Source organism: Natrix helvetica, assembly GCF_964273705.1.
Source record: "Natrix helvetica genome assembly, chromosome: 5".
Classification (NCBI taxonomy): Eukaryota; Metazoa; Chordata; class Lepidosauria; order Squamata; family Natricidae; genus Natrix; species Natrix helvetica.
This window is the reverse complement of record NC_138551.1, coordinates 46876646-46904025: the sequence shown is the minus strand read 5'-3', so window position 1 is coordinate 46904025 and position 27380 is coordinate 46876646. Positions and strand designations below refer to the sequence as shown.

The window sequence follows — 27380 nt, the reverse complement described above, 5'->3', positions numbered from 1 at the left end:
GAAAAGCTGCTCTTGGAGAAACAACTGAAATTGGTTAAGGCCATGGGAATCAGTCCTTATAGAATCTACAAAAGTGAACAATCAGTAAGATTTCTTTTAGACAAAAAACAACTTAAGATGGTGGCACTCCCCCCCCCCCCCAAGGCCCTATAGAACCATTGAACTGACCTTCACTTCAAAGAAGGCTGAGCCAAATGTTGGCCAATGATATATGAACTTCAAGAAGGCGATTTTGGCTTCATCCACACTTTTTTGCCCAAGTTTGCTGACAGCAGAAATAATATTCTGTAATGCAACGTGAATCACAACTAATCAAGTTTTTTTTTACCATTAGAATTATTTTCTTGGGTAGGGTTAAATTAGTCTTTCCTTGTACCCATAATCACACAAATTGATTTACTTTAGAATTTTTCACTCCAGGATTAAAATATATATTTTGCTATAGGCACAAATGATGGCACTGCGGACTATAATTATTCCTTAAGTTTCCAAATGAGAAATGACTAAAGTGTGGCACGTGTAACAATGAAAAGGAAGTATAACAACTATAACTGCAGAATTTTTGAAATGATTGTATTAGTGAGAAATTTTACAAGGAGTAAACTAGATTTATTTGCAGATGAACTCCACAAAATATATCAAGGTGTGCTCAGTATTGTAAATTACACCGAATCTATAATTGGGGTGGCACATAAATTATGGAAAATAAATAAATTATGGGAAATAAATCAGTAGCTTTATAAAGCTGATCAATAGAGGAAAGCTAATGTAAGTTTTAAATACATCATAATACTAAAATAATGTAAGATTCTTCATACCCGTTTCCACTCCTCTGGGGATAGTATTGGAATCATGTTCTCAGGCACTAGTTCCTTCAGTATTTTAGGTATTGCAGCATATTGTGTTCGATCACTGTTAAAACGAACCCTGAAAATCAGCCCAGCCAGTTGGACGACATCCTCCTTTGAGCACTTGTGATAGCCCCGCAGGTACTTTGGCAGTTCCTGAAACAAAGACCATAAATTGACCCATTCTGTAGTTTGGCTGACATATATGCAAAAAGAAGAGAGATTAGCATTGACTGAAATTATTTCCATATTCGAAATGATGTGTGCATGAAGAAAAACATGAAAACATTGAAAGCCAACACAGTTCTAGGCTGCATAAATAGAGGGATAGAATCAAGATCACGTGAAGTGTTAATACCACTTTATAATGCCTTGGTAAGGCCACACTTGGAATACTGCATTCAGTTCTGGTCGCCACGATGTAAAAAAGATGTGGAGACTCTAGAAAGAGTGCAGAGAAGAGCAACAAAGATGATTAGGGGACTGGAGACTAAAACATATGAAGAACGGTTGCAGGAACTGGGTATGTTTAGCTTAAGAGAAAGAAGGACTAGGGGAGACATGATAGCAGTGTTCCAATATCTCAGGGGTTGCCACAAAGAAGAGGGAGTCAAACTATTCTCCAAGGCACCTGAGGGTAGAACAAGAAGCAATGGGTGGAAACTAATCAAGGAGAGAAGCAACTTAGAACTGAGGAGAAATTTCCTGACAGTTAGAACAATTAATCAGTGGAACAGCTTGCCTCCAGAAGTTGTGAATGCCCCAACAGATGTTGGATGGCCATTTGTCTGAAACGGTATAGGGTTTCCTGCCTAGGCAGGGGGTTGGACTAGAAGACCTCCAAGGTCCCTTCCAACTCTACTATTGTATTATTGTATTGGATGTCTTGTACTATTCAGTCCTTATTTCTAGGAAGTTTCTTGCAAGCTTTCTGTTTTGTAGTAAAACATCAAGATAGAAGCAGAAAGTCTCTGGTTCAGACACATTCTGAAGGCTTGATTTCCTGGTTGGCTGTGACTGTTTCAAAATGTTATTTAAGTTACTTTGCAGTGTCAGCTATAAAAATGCTTTTTTTTACAATTTTTGTGAAGCTATCATGGGGAAGGCTGGTATTTTAATCTAATTAGTTTCAGTTTGATCAATCCAATACATACAGCCAAGACGTTTGTCTCATTGCCATTAATTATATTGTGCAATCAGTATTTCATATATGCTGTAAAATGTATATATGATGACAAATCAAGCTTCGATGCAAACATTTACTCAGATAGTCCAGCTAGTTGCTATCATCAATCCTGTTTACCTGATGATAATGAAAGATGCAATCAGCCTTCAAATCCTTCTCAGGTATCACATTCAGCCACAACTTTCTCATGAAATAGACCTGATAATTCATAGTGGTGGGAAACACTAGAAAAACAATGTCAGACATTTAGGTAAAACACTTCAAAGAGGCATGTACAGGCACTCAAATATATATTCTACATTGAACCAGAGCATGAGGCAAAATAAGCTTTCTAGCAACTGGGAAATATTATATTATTATTATTTTTCAGGTCAATTATACATCAGGTAATAATAACTACTCAATAAATCAATGTTTCTGCATAAATGTCTATTTACTTCAATACAAGAACCCCACAAGTAATGTGTAACACACCCTCTTAATCAGGTCACTTACCTCTCATACTAAAACTAAAATATAGCTCTTATAAGTAGAAGCCATAGAGGACTTCTAGATCCTTCGGGGAATCTTATGCACATTTACCCGAAAGAAAGCCACATTAGACAAAGGAGCTTATTTCCAAATAGACATGCAAAACATACACTGTAAATATCAATTTCTATAAAAAGTTTTTTTAAAAGGGGAGAGAAATTGAATTGCAGAGTTTTTGCTGCTTTTTTAATTGGAACCTGATAATTTTAAAAGAAGCAGCTGTTATAAGGGAGAATCACAATTTTATTTTCAATAATTGAGAGTATTGACCAATCTTGTGAAAAATGGCTGTGTTTGGAACTCTCCGGTGGATAATTTCCCTCTGATAAAAGCACAGACAGCTTCTAGGTTACCGTCAACACCCCATATTTCCATCTCCATACCCTCCTTTCCTGGCCTGTTCTTCCGAGTCCAGTCTGTCACCTGTCTTAAGGAGTCAAAGAAATAATCTGCTTCATTCTGGCTGATCACCTAGAATAGACAATAAAACGGAAGCTGAGTTACTACAAATAATTGAATTTATTAGTGTTCTGAGACAACATTACAGAAAAACCAGCATAAACTGTCAGTTGCCTTTCTGGCACAATTAAAGATGCTTTCTTATATCAGGATCATCTCTCCACACAAGCCATCCATTTCTGCTCTTACATCATTGACTGGATAATTTTTGTAGGCTCCCATTTAATCAAGTCCATTTTTTCTGTACTGAAGCCAGTGGTGGGTTCCTACCAGTTCGGACCGGTTCGGTCAAACCGGTAGCGGTTTGGCAGCCTGGGTTGCTGGAACTGGCAGCGACCCAGGCCTGCCACGCCCCCGAACTGGTTCTCCAGGCAGTGCCATAGGCACTGCCATCTTGTTTTTGAGTTCTGTACAATTTTAATTGCACTGCACATGCGCACACAGCATGCACATGAATGATCCGGCGGTAGTGCCTGCCGGAACCCACCCATGACTGAAGCCAAACATAGGGAAATAATGGAATTGAATTGTATGTATAGCAATAGCACTTAGATTTATATACCGCTTCATAGTGCTTCACAGTATGCATGTATTTATTTATTTATCAAATATGTATAGCCACTCTGCGAAGTGAACAACAATCAGATAAAACAACACATGTATAAAGCAATGTATTATAACAACTGTAGATGGCCTCTTTTCAGTTTCAATGTATGTGGGAGATTAAAATGTAACTTTTAACATAGGGATTAATTTAACTTGCTTATCTCATAGATTTGATACACTGAATGTTATTGTTGTTTATTTTATATTTTTCTAAATTGTCTAAAGCTAAAAGTTGAAGGACTGAGTGGAAAATAAAAGTCACTGAATTAAAATAATAACACCAACATCAACAACAATCTCCTAGAATGTAACTCAGAATAAAAGTAAAGAGCAGAAATTAGAGTTTGATGGAAATGATGCAAAGTGGAACTCACACAGAATAAGATGACAAAACAGCCATTTGGATATTTGAGGAAGAAGAAGCAAAAATATTTTTAGACCCACCAAAACTTTCTAGCTTTCCAAATCTCTTTATCAAATGGAACTGATCTACCTTATGTCATATTACCTTATCTGAAATCTTGATAAAGAGGCTAAATCCATCCAAGGAGCTCAATTCCATCTTGTTGCCAATCATCTGACATAAATCCCGTACTTTTGTGTTTGTTCCTACATCAAAAACCTGGAACATAAGAACAGGAAGCTAAAATGAGTAGTTTAGAAGGAAAAAGAATAGGTGCAACTTGCACAGGTGTACAGGCTGCTAAAAGTAGGCTACATGCCTGCTTGACTGTTTGTTACTGGAAAATAAAGCAAAATATATTTAAGAATACAATGTGATTATCAGATGCTGAAAAAAGCAGCAGAAGATGATATTACCATTATCACTCCTTATGCTTTGCTCAGGTGTGCCTAGATAGACCATGATAGATAGATGAAAGAAAGAGAGAAAGAAGGGAAGGGGAGGGAAGGGAAGGGAAGAGGAAGGAAGGAAGGAAGGAAGGAAGGAAGGAAGGAAGGAAGGAAGGAAGGAAGGAAGGAAGGGTTTATAAGGCTGTCCTTCTTATCTCAAGGTAACTCTATTACCTTCTGATTCACCATAAGAGTTTATCTCAATAGTCACTTCTTCCAAAGTGATTTTTTTATTTTTCTCTCTTTCGCATCCATTCCACAGATCCATTCCATCTTTTTATATATAACTCAAGAGGGCAAGAATACTTTACTCTTTCCTCCTATTCCCACCCTCCCATCCATAATGACAAACCTTTGAAGTAGGTTGGGATGAGAGAGATGACTGGCCCTAAAGAAGAGTCCTCTTAAACCTGGAATATATATCAATATGAAAATAGAAGAACTTAACCTCACCTGCTCTGTCTCATTTGGAAAATGAACCTTGTGAGAAATCTTGGTGATATTATTCTGAATTGCCTCCACCTCTACACTGTGTGGAGCCCACTTCCGACAGCCACTCCTGAAGAACAGAAATACAAATGGCTCTTAGAATGATCTTTGATGGAGAAGTTCTCAATGCTAGCACAAGAGAATCAATTTTCACCAGCCTCACAGGAAAGGTAGTTGAGGTGGGGGTAAAAATAGAGAAAACTGAAGCTGAAGGTGTTTTTCTTTTTTTTTAAAACACATAGTTTCTACCCATGTATGCAATAAAATATCATATATATTTTGGACCAGAGGTGAAGGGAGAGAAAACAAATTGCATTCACAAAAAGACCTTAATGGAAAACAAAACCACTAAAGGATGAGGAGATTAAATTAATCTCTCCTTAGGAAAGGAAGATTATCCTCTTCATAATAATTGTAGATTAGTTTATATATTATATACTGTAGGTTCTATAGACCTGATTAGCATTCTGTAAATAAAAAGCCTGAGCTTATCTCTGAGAATTAAAAACCTTGTACCTCATCACTTTTTGGATCCTATGTCTGCATTCCAACGCCAGATTCTCCTTCAGACGAGTCTCAATGAACTTCTGAACATGTTTCAGCAATGATTTACTAGGTGGAAAAAGGCCTGTGCAGAGCCATAGTAATTGCCAACCATTATTCAGGCTATACCTGCCAATTTGATGAATAATTTCAAAATTTGCATACAAATATCCACAACATAGGCCAAAAACACTTCAGTCTTAGAAATCTATTAGGCAATTTAGACTGATTTTATGATTTGTGTTTTTTTTACATGGATGCTAGTAATCTTTTATTGTGAAACTCAAGGAGTTTCTGGAATCCAATTGCAGCTCCTCTCTCCCCAAGACCCACAGATCAATATGTTCTTTTTTTGTTGCAACCACTGATATAAAATTTATCCTCTTGAGAGAACTCCCAACCTAATACTCCAACCTGGCACTTCCAGTGCCAACCAAAATATTCATGTCAATTTGAAACATTTGGTGGGAAATACTTTTTTCGTTACCTGTTGTGGTTTTCTGTTAACTGTTTCAAGATCTGACAATAGACCTCATCTTGCAGAGTATCTTCCTGAATTGCCACTAAAAATATCTGGTCAGTAAGTTCCACAGGAGATCTCTCTTGCTTTGAGGGATAATCTCCCATGTATTTCATAATGGGTGAGCAAAAAAATATAAGGAAAGATTTAACAAAAAAATAAGTGCAAACTACAAACCAACTCAAAACTCCTTCTAAGTGCAGCATGTAATCACTTAGTGAATGCTCTTTAGTAGAAGCTAGATTTGACTATTAGGATAGTGCTCTCTTACATACCTATCATATACTAACACATCTTGTTGCCCAAATCTTTTTGTTTGCCCAAATTCTCTTAGCATAATTATTTTGTTTGCACTGGCAATCACCATTAATGTAAATTTTCTCCTGGATTATCCAATTTGGTCACCTAAAATCTGGATTCACTCTTCATCCTCTTCTCAATTTTCTGCACTCAAATAAATCAAACCATGTCAAACAATTAACAAAAATGTAAAGGTATGTATCAATATCTATGTGTTTGTTCACTTTTTATTAAAAATATTTCCAAGTCAGGGACGGAAGCTTAGAAACCAGTTCATAGAAAATAATTCTGCTCATTACCAAATAAGCTAACTTTAGCATAAAGGATATCAATGAAGGTCTGGCAAGCAAAGTCCCAGAGGTCTGGATTAGAACACACCTTCTTCAGCAAAGGCTTTTTCAGGGGTTCCCTAGAATGAGCCCACAGATGACTCCGCCCTCGGGACTTGGATAAAACAGCCTTGCTGATTGACTCCTTCTCAGGTACTCTGAAGAAACATAAAACTATTTCAAAACTTGGTGTCCTCAATACAGACAACTGATTCATATCTGTTGCTTACAGGCTAATATAATTAGAATTGGGATCTTCCCTAGAATTCTCTAGCCCTATCACCACTTACCACTCAGAATTAGAATTAATTCATAAAGTAACAAAAAGGACAAAGCCATTTTCATATAGCAAAATCCTAAACCTCTCTGTTAACATCTATCAAAAGAATCAAGCAAATTAAAAAGTTGCTATGGATATACACTATGTTATCAAATGGCAATTCCTTTTTACAAAAGAGGTCTTTACGAGTTGAAAGTTTGAACTAGGATCCAGAAAATGTGCTACCCTATCAGGCTTTGAAACTAAAGAGCTATATGTGCTGGGATGGTCTGGATGAAAGACTCACAAAGCAACGAAACTGAACTACAGATCAGTCTTTCTGATTTACAGACATGATTGTAATGAATGGGGGTTGAAGAGAGAAGAGGATCTGTCTCTCTCTTCAATATACCTAATATGGTGCTGAGATGGCAGCAGAAAGACGGCTGCAGCAAAGTGGTGGTAGCGAGTTGTCCCAATCCAGCTTGTGTGTTCTACAGAGGAATAGCTCCTGTAAATGCAGTGAAGCAGTACCATTTTGCCCCCTCTAATGCCTTTTGGGTGCTGTGATTATTTAATGCTAATATTCCCTTGTAGCACTTATCAGTCTGAGCTATTTCTTAGTGCAGTCAGTATTAGTTTATGAAAGCAAAGTTTGAGATAGCACTTTAGAATTGCTATGCAGGAAAGCTCTTTCTCTAGTTCATTCTATTTTTTTGTACGTTAGGAATAATAAATTATTTCAATGATGTCCTTCACACAGAACAATCACACATGGACCAGATATCCTTTCTGAGGAGACCAGTATGGAAGACAAAATAGAATTTAGTAACTAATACAGATTTTAATGCAATACTCATTGATTCTTCCTCAATTAGGCTTAAAAGACAATACAAGTATATTTCTCAAGGAAATGTAAAAAAAATGTATAAAACATAATAAGGTATACCTGAAGTACTCGTAGGAGAATTCTTCCAGAGTATATGGCTTCACAGTTGCATTCTCTTCCTCAGGTTCTTCCACATGAGAGTTTAGCGATACTAACCTCCGTTGTTCAGGTGACATCATCAGCAAGCTCTGGAAAGATATGGCCATTTGAAAACACTTCACTTATTGTCATGGCAGCAACATAATATTAGAAATTAAGCCCATGTATCGATTTTCGGGAAAATATTTGTGAACAGGACTTCTCTTTCTGCCAGATTTGCTCAAAGATGTTTGACAGAAAAAGAGAAAGAAGGAAGCACATCAGCATTTTTCTAAAGTTAGAGGATTCATTCCTAAAAGTTTCTCAAAGGGGCTAGTACTGTACTTGAACAAGACCAACAGAACAGATTTTGGAATTTAGCAATTAATTATTTTATATCTATATATTTAGGATAAAAGACAATACTTTTATCTCACATAGATTCTGATAACAATCTTACAAAAATAATCACATTTATAACTCATTATATTAGTTACCTATGAATTACAGTAATTTTCTGTGCAGGCTTGATTATGCTGTTAAATAAAGCCATGCAGGAAAATTAGTACAAAGGCAAAGTTAACTTTTAAGACCAAAGAACTAAAAAAAAAATGGGAATCTGTCTGAATATATAAATCCCGAGCATCCGCAGTTAAACACAGCATTGAGGTTCCACAGTAGTGAAATAGAATTTTTTTTACTACTGGTTCTGTGGGCATGGCTTGGTGGGTGTGGCAGGGGAAGGATACTGCAAAATTCCCATTCTATGCTTGTTGGAAAGCCTCAATCAGGCTATCAAAAGGGATTAGACAAATATCATTAGAAGGAATAGCACAGTTTCTAAACAGTAATCTGTTTTAATCTGGTGACTGGGCATCAGGACAGCCTAAGATATCTCTCCCTTACTGCAATGAAAAAGACTGCTCTGTATGTCTTTGTAAAGAAGAAATTATTGTAATGAAAAAATGAAATGAGAATTTGGCTTAAATATTCTTACAAATTAAACCTAGCTAGTGGCTGAAGTGCTATGCGTTGTTTGCCATCTGGCTAGAAAGAAACAAGATAAACTGGGGTGCTAAAGAACATTTTAGAGAGCGACAAGGAGCCATTTTATAAGAGTGCCCCCCAACCTTTCTTTTTCCACAACTAGTTTATTATCTTTATTATTCAGGGGATAAAGTGGCAGTCATTTGTCAGAGTTAAGCATTGCACCCTGCATTATTTGATCCTTACCAATATTTGACTGGAAGGCTTTGTAACCGTAGGGATGATATAGATGGTCTCTGATGACACAAGCCCAGAACCATTGGTTCGCTCATTTTGAGCAGGGATCCAGCCTTGATTTTCTCCTGGTCTTTTGTCCTTGGTTAAAATCAACAAGTCCCCCTTCTTGAAGGCCAAAATGGTAGTGTCACCTGGGAAACAAAAACTGAAGCATATTATTTCAACGATTATACATCAGATCTAAAATGCATGATGATGTTTCAGATTGAAGCATGGGTCCGCTTTCTGACAATGACAAAATCCCATTGTCTCTGTGTTGTGTAAGAATAGATACTTCAGGTTATGTCATAAGTGCTTATAACATGTTTAATATCATCACTGTTTTCTACCACTTCTTCATCTTTCTCATTTCCCAAAAGTGTCTGCTATGTAGAAACAGACTGCAATATGTTTTTTACTAGCACTGGGAAAAGAATTATCCCGATCACCCTTTTCTCTGCAATTGATACTGTACACCACCAGGAAAAGTCAAATCACGCAAAGATAACATGTAAGTTCCTAATGAATTCCCAAGAAAGAAAACTGAAAGAAGCCTAAGTAGAACTTGGATAAGAGAATAATATCAACTGGCAGAAACTGGGAAAAAGAGCCTAAACCCAATCTTTTCTAGCCAATCTTGTTTCTTGAGAAAAGAGTTTAAAAACAATATATAAACAAACTTTCAAAAGATAGATTATGATAAGGATCTGATACATCTGTAGCTGTTTTTGCATCACATTACTCTCCTATCCTATATTACTTGGCCCAGTAGAGAATGGCATGAGAATGGATCCACATATTGCATGTGTGACTCTCTTTTCCTCCTTCTCCCTTTTTTTCTTTTCTCTTGCACTTTCTTTTCGAGTTTAATTTGTATTGTCTTTTATTATTTTTAAAATAAATATTGTTAATTGTTATGTCTTAGGGAACAGTATGCCGTTGAATTTTTTCCTTTCCATGCTATAGATTTCTTTTTCTGTTGAACAACAACATACAATAAATATGATGTAAGTTACCTTGTAGCTTTTTGTCTTGTACTGTCACCGCATAAAGTGATCGCTTTTTCAGTCCTTCCAGGAACATGACTATTAATTCTGCAATTGCAACACTATTGACAGAGGTCAAGACAAACTCTTCACCACGCAGTGTGCTAAGGGTGCAGCTTTGCCCAAATGTCTTGACTCCCCTGTAGTCACAAAATATTTCAAAAGAAAAGTCTGGTATCCTTCAACCTCTAACATAAGCAAGGTGTAAACATTTCTAAATATTGAAGTGTTCAAATCGACAACCATTAGTGCTACTAAAAAAAAAATCACATTGTGTAGCTTTTCCTTCTTTATAATGTTTTTGTATAGAAAAAAATAATACGGTAGGTAAACACAGGAGGGCTACAAATAGAAAAAGTCAAAAATTGAAGTCCAGATACTTTGTAAAATCCTGTGAACAAAGCATATACTTGTATCAAAGTAGTTGTAATGCTCCTAGAAGCTGAAATGGAATTACTTTGGTTAATTCAACTGCTTCATTACAGAGATGAATTACCGGTAAATTGCATTAGATTCTCAACCCAGGGGACACAATATCTTAAGAGCTAGAAAAATACTTTCTGGATAAACAAACTCACTAGGTTTATTCCTTCGGGAGAGAAAGCTATGCAAATCAAAGAACATGGAAACTCTTTCAGTTCTTATGACACACTAACAGAAGAATGAAATACGGACAATGATATAATAGCAGCTGAACAACATTTCTCCTACATATTGACAAAGTCCAGCATGCAAAGTCTTTGCAGGCCAGCATGTTCAACAACAGTACCTGTTGGTATGGATGCCAGTAATTTCTGGAAAAGACAAGTCTAGAAGTCTTCTTTCAGTGTCATCTAGGAAACATACACCTTTCCAATTAATTGCCACAATGAAATGTTTCTTTGGAAGGCTGGGTCCTGCAAATACAATATAAATATTAGGCTTTCTCTACTTCTCACTATACCTCCTCCTACACAAAGTATGTTGCCATCACAGTACCTGAAAATTTAGTAACCTCGAAGAATCTAGAAAAGAGCAGAGGCCACTGATCACGGGCAAAGTCTACCAGCTGCTCCTTTACACACTGAGGAGAAATCTGGTCCTGTGTGTAAGTCGCCTACAACATACAAGAATTATATTGCAGTTCAGTGGGTATTTGTTTCTTAAATATAATACAATTGCACAAAGGCCCTAAAGTACATCTGACAATCTTTGCATATTTATTGTTTAATCAGCAAGTTACAGATAAAAAAATTACAATGGAAATGAATTTAGGCATTCCATTCATACTTGACTTCACAGTGGCAGTAGAAATAGAAGCTAATATTAATGTCAAATATGACATCATTTGGATGTTCATACCTTAGCGTGAGCATATGTGATGAGATTCACCCACTTCTCTTGGGGTTTGGATCTTAGTAGCTTTGCTGGGACACATTCTTGGAGAATACTTTGAACCAATTCATTTTGGATGGACTCCCCAAACTTGATATAACAGTATTTGGCTCCAATTTCCACCAAGTCCTCCTCCTATAATAATTAATCAGATTAGTCAATTTTCTGGAAGAGTTCTTAATCCACCTTCATTCCCTAGGCCTCATTAGCCAGACCAAACAAATGACATATTAATGTATTACTTGGAGAAATAAGCTTAAAATAAAATAAAGGCCTGTGTGGCATGGGACCAGGATGCTTGCGGGACCTTCTCATCTCACTGGGATTGGCCCGCCCCACCCATGCTGGCAAAGAGGGCTTGCTACAGGCCCCATTGGCCAGGGAATTCAGCTGGCTGTGTCCAGGAGGAAAGCCTTCTCTAATTTGCCTGCCTTTTGGAATATTTTAACCTCCCCTCCAAGTGAGATCAGCTCCAAGCCTCCTGACCTGCCACAAGCACTTAAAAGACCCAGTCCTGCCAGCTGGTTTGGGGCTCAATGAAGGAGTTTCACATGAAAAATGGTTGATAGATTAATAACAGGTGCTACCATCTCTTCTCATCCTACCCTCTCCCTCCCATCTTTTAACTGGTCTCAGTAATTGGATCTTTACAGTATTTTATTTATGTCTTTTAGGTTTTGGATATTTTGTATCTTTATAAGAGTGTAAGCTGCCCAGATGTAAAATGGGTGTCCAATAAATTTTACAAACAAACAAATAGTATGTAGAGCAGGGGTGTCCAAACTTGGCAGCTTTAAGACTTGTGGACTTCAACTCCCAGAATTCCCCAGCCAGCAGAGCTGGCTGGGGAATTCTGAGAGTTGAAGTCCACAAGTCTTAAAGCTGCCAAGTTTGGACACCCCGATGTAGAGCAATGGATTTAGAATGATAAATAATTCTTGGCGCAGATATGCCCTTAAAAAGTCAATTTTTTCCCCAAGTGGCTTGGCCCTCATAACCAGAGTACCCCCAAAAATCTACCTTTTCACAACAGTATTCTCCAAACCGGATGCCACGTATTATCTGATAATATATGAGTTCAGTACTGATGGGATCTTCTTTGGAATTGTGCCAGGGAGTGAAGATCTCTTTTCTGAAGTAGAGGCGCCAAGGAGTATACTGTACATGTCCACCCTTCTCTTTTTCCTGTTGCTCACACTGAGAAATGGCATCCATGATGTGATCCCGTCCACTGCCTAGTGACCAGACCTAAGGCCATTGTTAAAGGGGGGGGGGGGGAAGTCTGCTCAGTTAAAGAAGTACAAATTGCCTTGAAAAACTTAATATAATAAAAGCTGAATGAAAATTGCACAAAGGTTATAAAGGAGAATTAATAGCATTAAGTATAGCTGTGCACAAATAGGACGGCAAAAAGAGGGGATGGCTTTATTATATGTTCTTCTACATTATTTGTAGGGCAGGGTAAAACAGTCTCTGAATTGACACAGATTGGGAAGTTACAGTATATTAATATTCCTATGTATCTCTGTGTAAACAAAGGGGGGGAAAGGCCATCAAGGGGATACCAGACTGCAGCATGTTAAAAAAAACCAATCTAATAAATAAATTATATATACTTTGAAATGATAAAATTTATTATAAGGCTATAAATACATTTCCTGGCACATGTCTCTTTGTAAATTGTACTAATATTCATTGCACTAACAACAACTCTGTTTTATAAATTCCAAGAATGTCAACTGAAACTTGGCAAAGGCACCGCAGGCCAGTCCTTCACTGTTTCCAGGATGGCCCCACAGGCCAGATCTAAGCATCCCGCGGGCTGGATCCAGCTCACAGGCCTTAAGTTTGACACCCCTGATCTAAGGGCATTTACTTTAGTATTATCACCACATTCCTTATTAGAGTCACTTTTGTGAGGTTCAGTTTGTGGCATATGGATTACCAGTATGCTCCCAATGTCACAGATGGTGCCTTGATCTCATTGAAGTACTTAGTAGTAAGCTTTTTCAGCTAACAGAGTAAGTGATTATAAATCAGCTGAGATAAGATCAATGTCCTGAAATATCTAAGGAGGCCATAGAATTCTTAACCACAGCTGTGGTCTTTAGGCACCAATGGCTTTATTCTACAACTAGATAAGCCCAGTATTTGATTCTATTTTTGTTTTGCTTCTCTATCCACTTACATTCACAGTTGTTGACTGCCTTGTGCCAAGGATATGATAAAGAGGTGATTTCCTGCACCTCTTCTTTTTACTTTTCTGTCAAGTGTTATTACCTATATATCATACTGGTTTTGCTTGCTGCAAATACTGTCTGTCTGACAGTCTGTCTCATTAATTTCTTTACTCTGTCAGTCTATGGCCATCTATTAAATAAGTAATTCCAAGAACATTCACAACCTCAACTCCAAAGGGGGCTTTATGTAAAAATTGAGCAAATTGAAAAAAAAGTTCACTCAGATTGCGTGTGCAAAGAATGACTTATTGATACAGACTGACGAAAACAAACATTAAATACCTGGTCAGCATGATGGTGACATATATGAAAAAAATACACAGCCTTTTGGATCACATGGGTTATTTTGTTTTCACACAATGATATTTATATGATCAGATTAAATAGAAGAACACATGGGAAAAATCCCCTGGTTGCACCAAAAAAGCAAACTACCAATTCTGTTTATGTGAATTTCCTTAAGTTATAAAACCTCTTAGTGCTATTTATGTGGGAAACGGGTAAACAGCTGGTGAAATCTGGGAAGAGATGGAAACTGCATTTTTACATTTAGAGCCCTGGACTGGCAGCAAAAGAAAAGCCCAAACCACCCAGGAAAATATTTTATGAAGTAATGTTCGCACCCTAGGATATAAAAATAACAGATTAGAAATGAAAGTATTTTAAAAATGTGCTTTTCCAGAGCATTTAGATTGGCATGACACATAACTTCATTTTACCTTATCATACAAAGCAATGTAGAGAGAGAAGCCAAATGTGTCTTTTAAGTTCATTTGATCAGCTACCAGCTGGCAGATCTCCTTTGCAGTGGAGGCTGAATCTGCGAGCACTTTGGTACTGTTGCCGTTCATCATGATTACACTAAGTGTAATTGGCTTCTTACTCTTGGTTGCCTAAAAATAAAGTTAAGTAAGTACTAAGAAATAGAAGTCTATTCCACACATGAAGATTGAATCTCAACTTTTACAATATAGTGTATGTAGATGATCTATATCTAGTTAGGGAAGGCTTTGTGAAACTATTAGAATAGATTAATCAATATTTAACTTTTCCATGCGAACCTCCACCCTCATTCTTTGAGTGCCTTAATGATAAAAAGGTGGCAAATATCTGTAGCTTGGGTATAGAATGAGGGTGGTGGTTCGTTCTCTGAACTTGGGGTTGGTTTCAAATGTTTCGTTATGAAGCTGGGTAACATCTTCAGTGGAGTTTAGGGGATATCAGTGTCAGCGTTCCTCTGTTCATAAGGGCTTCGAGTGGTCAGTAGGTCTTATGATGGAAAGGTCTTGTGATGGGACAAGTGTGCATTGCATCAAGTGAGGGGGTCTTATGATGGGTCAGGTGTGGTTCACATCAGTGGCACCAATCCTCAATCAACCCACACAACCCCAATGCCCCCCACCCAGCACTTCACCTCCCAATGATCCTCACCTAATGTTACCTCCCCATCACAAGACCCATCACAAGACCTTTACCCGATGTGACATCCCCATCACAAGACCTACTGACCACACAAAGACATTATAAACAGAGGAACATTGACATCCCCTAAACTCCACTGAAGATGTTATCTAGTCTGGTAATGAAATGTTTGGACGCCAACCCACAAGCTTGGAGAACGAACCTCCACTCCCAAGTACTTTTTTTTCTATGCTTAGGTGTAAATGGTATTATCCAAATATGTTCTTTCTCATCATCAGGTTCCTCTTATAATATTTATTCATAAAGTTACATCCACTAAAGTCCTTTCCAATGTTAATCTTTTTCTGTTTGATAGTTGTTCCTTTCAACTCTTTCCTGTTCTCTCAAGATATTGGTAAGATCTTTTCTCTCTTGAATAGCTGATCTTTCCCCACAGCCATTTTGTATTGCTTTTGACAAAGGTAATTGCTAGCTTTTTTTTACTTACCCCTTTTATAACAAAAATTCAATTTTGAGGGGAAATTTTAATAGTTCAGTAATTTAATTTATTTTCACAGGAAATAAACTTGTATTTGTGCAATTTAAAGAAAGTTCTGGAAAAAATACTGATTTTTTCCTTGCTTAGAATGGCTAGTGCAGCAAATATGTCTCAAATGAAGGCTGTTAAAAGAAAGAGAACATGTAATTCATAAGAAACTCTAGCTAAATGGTGTCAGCTGGATCCTTCATAAGAAGTGAACAAAGATAGCTAATGAGGAACCTACTTTAGATGACTTCAGGCATGGAAGGAAACTTAAGATATCAGAAAAAGGAGGCAAAATAATTGCCCATTCTGTTGAGGACAATGGCAATTCTAATCCAACATAGCTGGAGGATATCAGACTGGAAAATATTAATTTAGATAATTAGAATTACTATGTCCTACCACGCCATAATTTTTGATGTAAGAAAAGAGAAGATAAAATGTAATGTAATTTGGGTAATAATTACCTGCAGCTCCATCCAGCTAGGTGATTCAGATCGTGTTCCATTCATATAAGTTCGCCTCAACCGTTCAGAACAATATGGTGCATACAATAATGGTCCACCCCGAATGAAATTTAGTAGATACTACAGTAGTATGAAGTAAAATAAGTTATTTGAAAGCATATAGCCACATAAGTTTGTTAGGATCTTCTATAACAGTAAGTAGAATATAATGAAAACGTTTACGGTCAATTCCATGTTACTTTTTGCACTTTGAATATCATGTCTCCAGTATAATGATACTTTTTAAATACTCTTTAAGAATGGGCTTAACAAAGTAGAAGGGGAAATCATTTTTAGGCTGAAAACATGAAAATATTTGGCTTGTGTCTGAAAACTGCAAATGTCAACCTTCATTGTGTAAGACAGAAACAAACTTCACGATGATGGTCAAAATCCAAATGTTGCCAATAAGATGTTTTTAAGACAGAAAGCGCCAAGAATTGGGAGTGAAGAGGAAGAATGTCATGATATACAATAAGAAGGGAAATACTAGAAAGAATAGAGAATAGTTGCTGCTGAATTTTGCATTAGGCAACTATGGGCTAGAGTAGAGCTTTGCAACCTGTACCCAAAACCATCTAGCCAAGGGGTCCCCAACCCCTGGTATGTGGACTGGCCAGAAACCGGGCCACGCAAACAAGTAAAACCCCATCCATGGGATGCAGGCAGCATGTGAAAACATGCCCTGTCTGGTCTGTGGAAAAACCTCTCTCCACAGAACTGGTCCCTGGTGCCCAAAAGGTTGGGGGGGCGCTGATCTAGCCCATGATCCCAAATGAAATATATTTACCTTATATGCACAGAAAGAGTGCTTGCTGCTTCCTCAAGCAACCATTTTAACTATGGCTTCACCAGCTGTCTCTGCAACTTGTGCAAAAAGTACTCCAGAATGGCAGTAGTATAGCCTCTGGCCCCTACTCTGAAGACATTTGCCACTCCGGAGCTAAAGCGTTGTTCTACACATGGTCCTCAGCCACTAACTGAAGTAGCTCTTACTAGGAGCAAACAACTACAGAATCAGTACCTTCACAAACTGGTCTGAAGGGCAGAAAGAACCAAGGCAGAGTGACAGCAAGATCCAACCTCTGTGATAACTAGTTTTATTGTTATTTTCAGTGAGTTGTTTACAGATCTGGCAATAAATCTCATCCCTGTTATAGAAAACAAATAGGCATTTTGTTATGTTTCAAGTTCATCATCTCAGAGGCTAGCAAACTTTTTTGGCCAGAGATCACATTTAATTACATTTTGAAAAAAGGCCTGTGCTCTCTGTTGGCCACAGCAGGAATGAAGAGCCAAAAGTTTTGTCTTTCCTCCTTTTGGGAATGTGGGATTTAATGACATTCCTATTTTGCATAATAGGGGGAGGGGGAGAAAATTGCAATGGGGGAAAAAAGATTTTAAAAACCCAAATACTTTCTCAAGAAAACAAATAGAAAAATGCACAGTTGAAGTGTCATAGGGGAAAGGTGGATGCAGTGTTGAATATGACTGTCATTCTCTGTTAATTATGCATTTTGGTTTTCAGGGTTATTTCATGCCCCGTGCATCAGTTTTACCTATAAAAAATGTTGACTTTGCAGGGAAAACAAATCAAACCAATGAGTCCTTTAGATGAGGTGTGAAACCTCACCCTTGTTACTGAACAAAAAATGGAGGATCTCGTGTGAAATTTAAGAGATTTAAAACCTCATGCATTATATTGTTCACTTAAATGTAAGCTTAACTAAAATACTTTAGGACTTTTCTTTAAAAATGCAACTGATACAAAAATAAACAGTACATTATACTTCTATATTTAAAAATCTTGAAATTCAGCTCAAAAGCAGTAGAAAAAACTTTGCTTCAAGCTTCTTGCAAAGAAAATAAAAAACAACATAGGTCTGGGATGGCTAACCTATGAAACGTGTGCCACAGGTGGCACACGGAGCCATTTGTCAGGCACGCGAAGCGTTGTCCTGTCAGCTGGCCAGCGCGCATGTGAGCTGAGTTCAGCCTTTTTTAAAGCCATTTGTCACCCTCCCCAGGCTCCAGAGGCTTTATAGGACTTTTGAGTTTGGCCGTTGGGTCATTTTTCGTCCTCCAGAGCCTTCAGGGAGGCCTCCGGAAGGCCCCTGAAGGCTCCAGAGGGCTTAAACTGGCCCTATGAATAAACCAGAAGTCCATTCCCAAATTTCTAGTTTGCCCGTAGGGCCAAGTTTTTGCACTCTGGAGGCTTCAGGGAAGCTCCTGAAGCCTCCGGAGGGCCCCCGGGGGAGGGGGCGAGGCTGTTTTTGCCCTCCCCAGGCTCCTATAAAGCCTCTGGAGCCTGGGGAGGGTGAAAAAGGCATGCAAAAATGGGGGGGGGGAGCGCCTGTCATGCGCACATGCGTGCTGGGTGGAGCACATTGCATTATGGGTGCGGCATGCCCGCACACAACCCCCGTGCGCTCCCCCTGCTTATGGCACTCGAGCCAAAAAAGGTTTGCCATCGCTGACATAAGTTATCAGAAAAAGTATGCTTTAGAGTGTTAATGTCAGACATACAAGGAAGAAGTGACATAAGTGCCAACCACATAATTAGTGATACCAGGAACACCTCTGATGAAGCTTAATAGTTTTTTATATAGCCTTATTGCACAAAACATACACATACGTACATTATTTCAATACCTGAAGGAAACCTGACTTTTATTCAAGTCGTTTTAGATGCACATCTGGATCTGTGCATTTGCTATTGAAAATAAAGGTACTATTTAATAAATGTAATACCTGATGGCAGGACGCAGGATAGCATTTCCAATGATAAACTGCACTTTTTCAAGGTTAGACATAGGCCTCTCAGACTCGGAGCATTCCTCCTGAAACATATCTTCCCCATTCATCAGCTGGCTTTTTATCTAAAATAAGCATAAAACCATTCACCCTTTTTTTATTAGAATTGTTTTAAATGGCATCCAATCCATGCTGGAATGGAACACCAGCTCAGTCCCTCCAATCTGGTCAGCTTTAAATGTTTGGACCAGACTAATCTCAAAACAAAGTAGGAAGTTCCTATTATAGACAAGATATATGCTCCATTCTTCCTATGTTGCTTTGGACATGAGGAATGTATGTCTGTTCATCTGCAATCTAGTTTGTTGGCATTATTCATTTTATATTCAAGATACAAGAGGAAGAGGAAACACCTGCACATATCTGCTGCTTTCTCAGAAAGTTTCTGCCTTGCAATAAGCCCCACAACATATATTTTCAATAGGACAATGTAATGCCTATTGGATGGTGAGAAGAAAATATGTAACAAACCTTATCAGCCATTTTGGAGTTGCGCTTCAATTTCACAGAAGAAATTACCTTGGAGAACTTGTTAGCTTTTTTGATGTCTACCTAAGTTATCCAATTTATGAAGAAGAAAAAAAGAGTTAGCTTGATTCCCTAAAACCAATAGAAACTGTAAAAAAGAAGGGGAGCCCGCACTCATAAGCAGTGGGTTATAATATGAAAAAAACAGTTTTTAAAAGTCTCGAACATTGTTTTTTATCGTTATTTGTAACAAATAATTTTGGAAAGAAACATTTTTCTCCTCTCTGTAGTGACACTTAATTACCCATCAAGATATTACTGCTTATGTTACTATTTTTATATTATAATTTTTTAAATTAGTATTTTAAGTCACTTGTCTTCATAAATGGAATGGCGTAAAAGCTGCAACAAGTAATTGGTTAAATAATAGCTATTAATTGATGGCTACCTTGGGTGCGGAGTTTTACAAAATGTTACATTCTTTATTAGACTTAACAAATTTGTCATAGACATTTATGTTAGAAAAATGTCACATTCTAGCACATTCTAAGACATTACTGCTCTACTAGCAGTGTACAGTAAGTTTTAGAAAATTAACCAGTGTAGTTAAAGAAATTTTAAAAGTCAAAAACATTACTTTGTTTTTGGCTTCTTACTCAAGATTGAATTTAAGAAGAAATTATGACAGCAAACCATTCTCATCATATTTTACTGATGGAATGAAACTAGGTTTCTTATGGAATATATAGAAAGAATTGAAAATGAGTTTGCTTCCATTTTAGTAAGATGTTTTTCTCTTGTGGAGAACAAGAGGAGGATCGTGCTGAGTCTTTCTAGTGTTTTGTAGAGATTTAAGACTAACTTCCTGGCAGCGTTACAAATTATATGTGCTGTCACGCAAATGGAATGTGGTGCTTTCTTTTCATAAACAGAGTGCTAATAAACTTTGACCCAATTTTCTGGCTAACCAAAAACTGCTTACAATTAACAATAGAACAATTACGGACAGCTACCCTGTCCCCAGTAACTCTGCTAGTTCAAATCAGCAAGCTATAGCTGAAATAAGTTAACATTTAAGCCCCAAAGACAGAGCAAACATTTCTAAAATCACTGAAGCCCAGAATCTGTGGTTTGTACATGGCACACAAGATGACACTTCGGATGTTTGGTAACTCTGAAAAGATTAGCATCATCAAGCCCTTCACACCGGCTACAAATACTTGTTGGCTGCAGGGTTAAAATTGTCCACTACTACATGTTGCAGCGCTTGTCCAGATCACAGATGCCAACATGATCAGTGACATCTGACACCTCTCCTGGTGCTATTTAGGCTTCTTTTCCTACCTACTCTGTTAAATCAAAATGATAGGAAGCTAGCATGCTGCAAAGCAAAATAGCATTATGAAGCATAATCTGAATTTCCAACAATGTCTCTGCATTCTACATGTTTCTATTGAACTAGATCAGACAGTCCTCATCCGAATCAGCACTTCAGGAAGAGAGAATGAGAGTGAGAGACTTATAAATTTATTTGTCTGGGAAAATCCTACACCAGAAATTGTCATTGCAAATAACACTTCAGTGGGCAAATAACAACTAGACGTAAATCAGCATGGAGCAACAAATAATTAGGATTCTAATTTTTCTATTTAAATAAGCTTATAGCAATGAAAAATATATTTTCCTTACTATATCTGGATGATAACTGCTTACCGGCTGCGGTTGGCTTTTTTTGCCAAAGCTTTCATAAATCTGTGTCTCCTTGGAACTTCTCTTGCTGTTGATATTCTGTACTCTTTCTGGCAAATCACCCATGAACTGCAAAATGATGGTCCATACAGCTAGAGAGGCCTAGTGAGAACAGATAGTAGGCATACTGTCCTTGCAATTATAATGCATTTCATTAACAAATACTTATGAGCTGAATGGAGAGAAATTAACTTTCTTGATTTTTGTACATCAGCATATAAATGTAGTTAATTCCTATTGAACATTATGAGAATTAGTGCACTCCTATGTTTACCATACAGTTATAATAATAAACATGATGTGGTAAGAGAAACACTGGCTACTCATTCAATAGATGATTATGCCATTTTGTCCAATCAATTCAATTTTGTTACTGTTGCCTTATTTTGAGGCCAACATTTAGGAAAGAGAAAACTGTAAGTGGTTTCATTAAATACAATTACTGTACTTAATGCGTACTTCCCAAAATAAAACATGGAAACAATTAAATATTAATAATTCATTATACACATTTTACCATGAAAAATGGGCACAAATTTTGACTGAAACTATTGTAAGACATCTGGAATGTGCAAATTGGAGAAGGCTAATCTAAATTACACTTATGGTGTTGCTGCATATTTGCCTTTTACCTCAATGTTAGGTCTTTATCATGTTTTATGAAGTAAGTTGCTGGGTATCATTTTCTAAAATTAAGCAGCAATGAACAAACAAATCATGTATCATAATGTGCCATTTTTAATGGATAGGCCTTCAAGTTGCAATAGAGATGGTAAAAATAATGCCTCAATATTTCTACATGCTTATGTTAAATATAGTTAATGTTTTCAAAATTGGCTGAACAAAAATATTTTAAACTAATATTTTAGTTTACAAATAGTTCTAAGTTTAGTAATAAATGAATACTTTAAAGCCTTCAGGGTCCAAATAGGGTGATGTTAGTATTTTAGTTTAGAATAACATTGCAGCAGACTTTTCTACCAAGGTGTAAACCTTTAATTTTCTGCCCAGATCTGTCCTTAAAAAGTGCTTGAAAACAACATCTACTGAAGAATTCATCAGCCAAACAACAGAATATTCATTTTCAAACAGCTACAAAAGCTACTAAACTGTTCTGAGTCAATTTCAATGTGCTGATTCTTGTCTTTAAATCTTGAAAAAATTGAGAACAAACTGTGTTCCTCACTGCAGTGACTTGTGTCTTTCAGCAATTAGACAAAACGAGAATGTGGGGATTAAACCAGACAATTTTATACATGGCCATTGCGTCAATTGTCTGGAACTCCTTGTCATGGTAGGATAGGTTACTTTCTTTGTTTCTGATCTTTATACCATAAAATAACTTTTTCATTGAGCTTGGAATGACAAATGTTTCCTATTTTTTAAATAAAGGATTAATTAAAACTGAAGTAAATATTGAATTTTTAATATTTGCAGTTATTAGATGACTGAAAAAGACCAATTTATAGGAGATAGGTCCGTGGCCATCAATTGTTATGGTGACATCTTCTAAATTAATTAATTTATCTATCGATCGATCGATCGATCGATCTATCATCTATCTATCTATCTATCTATCTATCTATCTATCTATCTATCTATCTATCTATCTATCTATCTTTGAGACGGTGTTAACTCTTAACAATTGCCTAGTCACTGCAGTTTTCTTGGCAAGATTATAAGAACTAGTTTGCCTTTTCTTTCTTCTTAGGGCTTCCTGGGAGACAACAATTGACCCAAAGTCACCCAGATGACTTGGTGCCTAAAGTGACTCTAAAATTCAGTCTCCTGGTTTCTAATCTGGTGCCTTAAAATATACTTAGCATGTACAATATGCAAACACAATAAAAATCAACATAACCAAATACATTTCTTAGCCATATCACTGCATTAACATCCATTTGATAATATTCAGTACAGTCTGCAGCACCACATGCCCAATTATCAGGAAAAACACAGTCTGATTCAGAACAACTTACACTTCAGTTTCTGAAGGCTATGTAACAAACTGTTGTTTTAATTTTTTTTGCCTGTTATCAGAGAAAGAAAACAAGCTGTTCCAAATTTATTCCAAAGGCAATTTATTAAACATTACTTCAAGGAACCGAGAGTTTTGATTTTAAAAAACACATTAAACTAAGGTAAATAATTACCAAAACATCATCCTTTTCATCATGATAAAGCAAAGGGTGGCGCAGTGGACGTCGAATGTGTGTATAAGTGGCAGATCCCTGGAAGTGAGTTGCTGCAAATTTGGGGAAGTTGTATTGCCCCAAGTCATCTGCCTCCTCATTCAGCTCTACCGTTATGGGGATCATATCCAGGTCTATCTCATGCAGCTTGTGTATCTGTGGTTTTTTCTCCAGGTCCTACAAGATACAGAAGTAGAAAAACAGTTTTGTTTTAATCCCCTAGTGTTGTTAACTTAGCCTTGATATAGGGGTTGAAGTTGCAGGCAGAAAAAATCTAAATAATGCCCTCTTCAGCACTCAGGGATTACATTCCAGGAAAGAAAGGTAGACTGAAGATGATTCCACAAAAATGATGCCTATGACCACAGTGGAATGAAGAAGGCCTCTCTGGACAAGTGCTCCAAACAGCTGCTCCCCATGAAGAGATTGACAGACAGCAGTCTCCAGCAGGTTTATAGCTCTGGGAAATGAGAGGACAGCCATCTTGCTCAAATTGCTATGGTAACCTCAGAGGTTTGACTTCTGAGAAATGCGGATTTTCTGGTCAACTTCCTAACGACTCCCAGAAAATAAAAATAAAAATGGTGAGTGGATGAAATCCATTGCTCTACTTTTGCATGGTATTCACTGCCCAGAAATAGGGCAACTGTAAGTTGTGGTGGTGGATAAAGGAGGTAATGTGAAATAACTTTATCGGTTTTCTTTCTGGTCAATCATTATTTTTATTTTGGTCGCAATCAGCAATGCAGCCATTTTAATGATATATTTTGAAATTTTCAAATATGCTCATAAGTTTCTCAAAATTACTTCATTGTTCAAGAAGCACAATCAGGAAAACTAGACCTATTTTTATTACAAGGTTACGTTAACAGAAGCTTGCAAGTCTGAAGGTACCCCTCTGGTTCCTCACTTTTACTCACCAAAAACCAGGGAGGGTCCCTCCTAAATACATTTGCCATTTTCTCCTTTGGAGTTAGATTTTGTTCACCAGATTGTTGTCTAGGCTACTGCTCTTTCTCCAACCTCAGAAGGTGATTCCCACATACTATTACAATAGACAATCAACTTAATTATTTATTTCTCCATCTCTTCTTACCTCAAAGCCCAAAGGAGCTTGGCCTTCTTGCCCCCCAATAAAAGAAGGCAAGAAACCAAATACTTTGTCCACCATTTCCTGATCACTGATGACATCATACATTGATCCATGTTTCTTTTCTTCAGAATCCTTTACTTTCAATTTCTTACTATAATCTTCTGATTCTGGAATTGCCAAATGTTCCTGTAAATAAATGAAAGGAATCCATTAAACTGGATTTAGGGATTGAGTTAGGACTTTATATGTACAAATTGCACTTTATAACTACTCCTGCATCATCAGAACAAAGTAACAAAATTAGTTACTATTCAATGATTTGACACTGAAAACTCCAACAATAAAAAAGGATCCAATGGGAATCCTAAAAATTGATAAAATAAAATAAAAACCAGGAGGCACTACCGCAAACACACTCCGGCTGCTCCAACAATAATTTTATTCCTGGCAATTTATTAAACATTGCATCAAGGAACTGAGGGATGTTTAAATGTTAACAGAAAGCTATTGTATTTATATTTTGGCCCAGTGGCCTCATCTAGTTAAGCAAAAGAAATCCCACTCAACAGATTCAGAAAGGAAAACCTGATATGTTGATTCAGGTAAATGGGCAGAGAAATCTGAAACTAAGTAGCACCCAGATCCAGAAACCAGGCTGCAAAATACTTGCAATCAAAGGAATAGTAAGCTGGATATGGGTTGATATTTGGATTTGATCATACAGAAGATTATTTGGGTTTGGTGACTTTATTATACCGTCTTGTTATTCCATCTCTGTCTTCCTGGTTCAAGGAGTTGCTACTGAGATAATCCTTTCAAAAGTCAGTTTTCTTTCATCTTTTTTCTCCTTTCCTTTTGTTTCCTTTCAACTTTTTAGTTTTTTTAACTAAACACACGATATAGACTTGTTTTTTTTACTGAATGCGTGACTCCATTCTGAAAGGGTTTTAATATCATCAAATGTATTTTCTTTCTGCTGACTACTCCCTAGCAACTCTGGTCCAGAAAGAATTTGTCTGTGGAAGTGTACCTGATGGTAGCATTTACTGAAGGGGCTCTCCTTAGGATCATGGGTATTGTAAGATTTGCAGAGAAAAAGGCCTTAGATCAGTGGTTCTCAACCTGTGGTTCGGGACCCCTTTGGGGGTCGAAAGACCCTTTCACAGGGGTCACCTAAGACTATCGGAAAACACTTATTTTCGATGGTCTTAGGAACCGAGATATAAATTTTATGGTTGGGGGTCACCACAACATGAGGAACTGTATTAAAGGGTCGCGGCATTGGGAAGGTTGAGAACCACTGCCTTAGACAGGCAGGCAGGCAGGCAGGCAGCACACACACACACCACATCCTAAGTATGTATGCCTTCAAGTGCATCCCATTATATCTTAAAACTCACTTTAAAGCAAAATATTGAGTTCACCCTTTTCAAGGAATTGTAGTAGAAGAAAACTTTTTACGTTTTATCTTCCATCAAATCAAAAATTGAGATTATTCAGCAACTGAGGTATTGAAGGATTGTCATAGATAAGAGACAGGGCAAAATTTTCCAGATGTTTTAGAAGACAAGATAAGAAGGAATAGGTTTGACCTGGAGGGGAGTAGATTTTGGTTAGACATTAAGACAAGTACTGATGGTAATAGCTAATCACCGGGAAAAACCACTGCCTCAGAAAAAGGTGAACTCTCTTTTTCTGAAAAAATTAAGTAATGCCAAGTTGTCTGTCAGAGACGTGTAATAGTGGATTGTTGCATTGACAATAATCTTAACTAATTTTGACACTGTTATTTTTAAGTATTTATTTAACAAAGAAACAGGCTGAATATAATACTAATTTTAGCCATTCTGTTCCCTAGTTATGATTTCCCAGCTTCTACACTTTAATTATAGTCACTCTCTTTGGAGGTATACTGTATTTTTTGGAGTATAAGACCCACCAAGATTTTGAAGAAGCAATTTTTTTAAAAAAAGTTTTTGCATTCTGCAGACCTTCCAAAAACGGCCCGTTTTACGTGAAAACGGGCTAATTTTTTTTCAAAAAAGGGCATGTATAGCCTTTAGGAGGCTTGTGGAGTGCTCCTGGGGGGGGGGGGGAAACACGAGAAATAAATGCACAAAAGGGCCCATTTTTTGTTAAAGAAATGGCATGCATAGCCTTTAGGAGGCTTATAGAGTGCTCCTGGGGGCTGGGGGGGGCAAACACGAGCAAAAAATGGCCCGTTTTTCACTCATTTTTGCCCTCCCCAGCCCCCAGGACACTCTGGAAGCCCCCAAAAGGCCACGCACAGCCATTTTTGCAAAGGGGGCGGGGTTTCGGTAGGACAAAAATGCTGTATTCAGTGTATAAGACGCACCCAGATTTTCAGCCTCTTTTTTGAGGGGAAAAAGATGCGTCTTATACTCCGAAAAATACAGTAGCTATTTTATTCCATCATCAAAATTACTATTCTTCACAAGTTCTATGGACAAGACTTGTTGTGTGATTCCTATTTCCATGTTTCCAATCATACTACCTACCTTCTTCATTTTTTGCAAAGTCTTACGAACAAACATTCCCCTGGCATAAGCCTGTATCACACACACAGCTTTCAGCTGCTCAGCAATTTTCTGGCGCATCAGGTAACCTCGGCACAACGCTTGAAACTTAATCATGTTCCCACGGGCTTCTTCGTACTTCTTCATAAGCTGTTTGCTCCGGAAAAGGGCTTGCAGACGTTCAAATCCCAAAATGAGCTATAGGGAAGAAATAATAGCCTGACATTAATTGTGGTGCAAAACATCTTCTGTTGCTGGATTTCA

At 37.4% G+C, this 27380-nt stretch overlaps 1 protein-coding gene across 1 annotated transcript in view; it reads right to left on the bottom strand.

Moving 5' to 3' along the window:
- The window catches only part of MYO7B (myosin VIIB), a gene marked incomplete at its 5' end in the record, with an annotated part of 59040 nt that overhangs the window by 4983 nt on the left and 26677 nt on the right, over positions 1–27380 (bottom strand). Inside the window, 25 exons of the mRNA XM_081954056.1 lie at positions 169–285; positions 819–1004; positions 2152–2258; positions 2949–3036; positions 4139–4252; positions 4936–5041; positions 5488–5643; positions 6002–6155; positions 6634–6821; positions 7872–7999; positions 9123–9304; positions 10169–10338; positions 10968–11094; positions 11177–11294; positions 11540–11707; positions 12593–12820; positions 14532–14705; positions 16225–16344; positions 17288–17414; positions 19015–19142; positions 19549–19629; positions 21235–21396; positions 23448–23663; positions 24583–24765; positions 27099–27314. Of these exons, the coding sequence (XP_081810182.1) occupies positions 169–285; positions 819–1004; positions 2152–2258; positions 2949–3036; positions 4139–4252; positions 4936–5041; positions 5488–5643; positions 6002–6155; positions 6634–6821; positions 7872–7999; positions 9123–9304; positions 10169–10338; positions 10968–11094; positions 11177–11294; positions 11540–11707; positions 12593–12820; positions 14532–14705; positions 16225–16344; positions 17288–17414; positions 19015–19142; positions 19549–19629; positions 21235–21396; positions 23448–23663; positions 24583–24765; positions 27099–27314 (3744 nt within the window). The remainder of the gene's footprint in view (positions 1–168; positions 286–818; positions 1005–2151; positions 2259–2948; positions 3037–4138; positions 4253–4935; positions 5042–5487; positions 5644–6001; positions 6156–6633; positions 6822–7871; positions 8000–9122; positions 9305–10168; positions 10339–10967; positions 11095–11176; positions 11295–11539; positions 11708–12592; positions 12821–14531; positions 14706–16224; positions 16345–17287; positions 17415–19014; positions 19143–19548; positions 19630–21234; positions 21397–23447; positions 23664–24582; positions 24766–27098; positions 27315–27380) is intronic.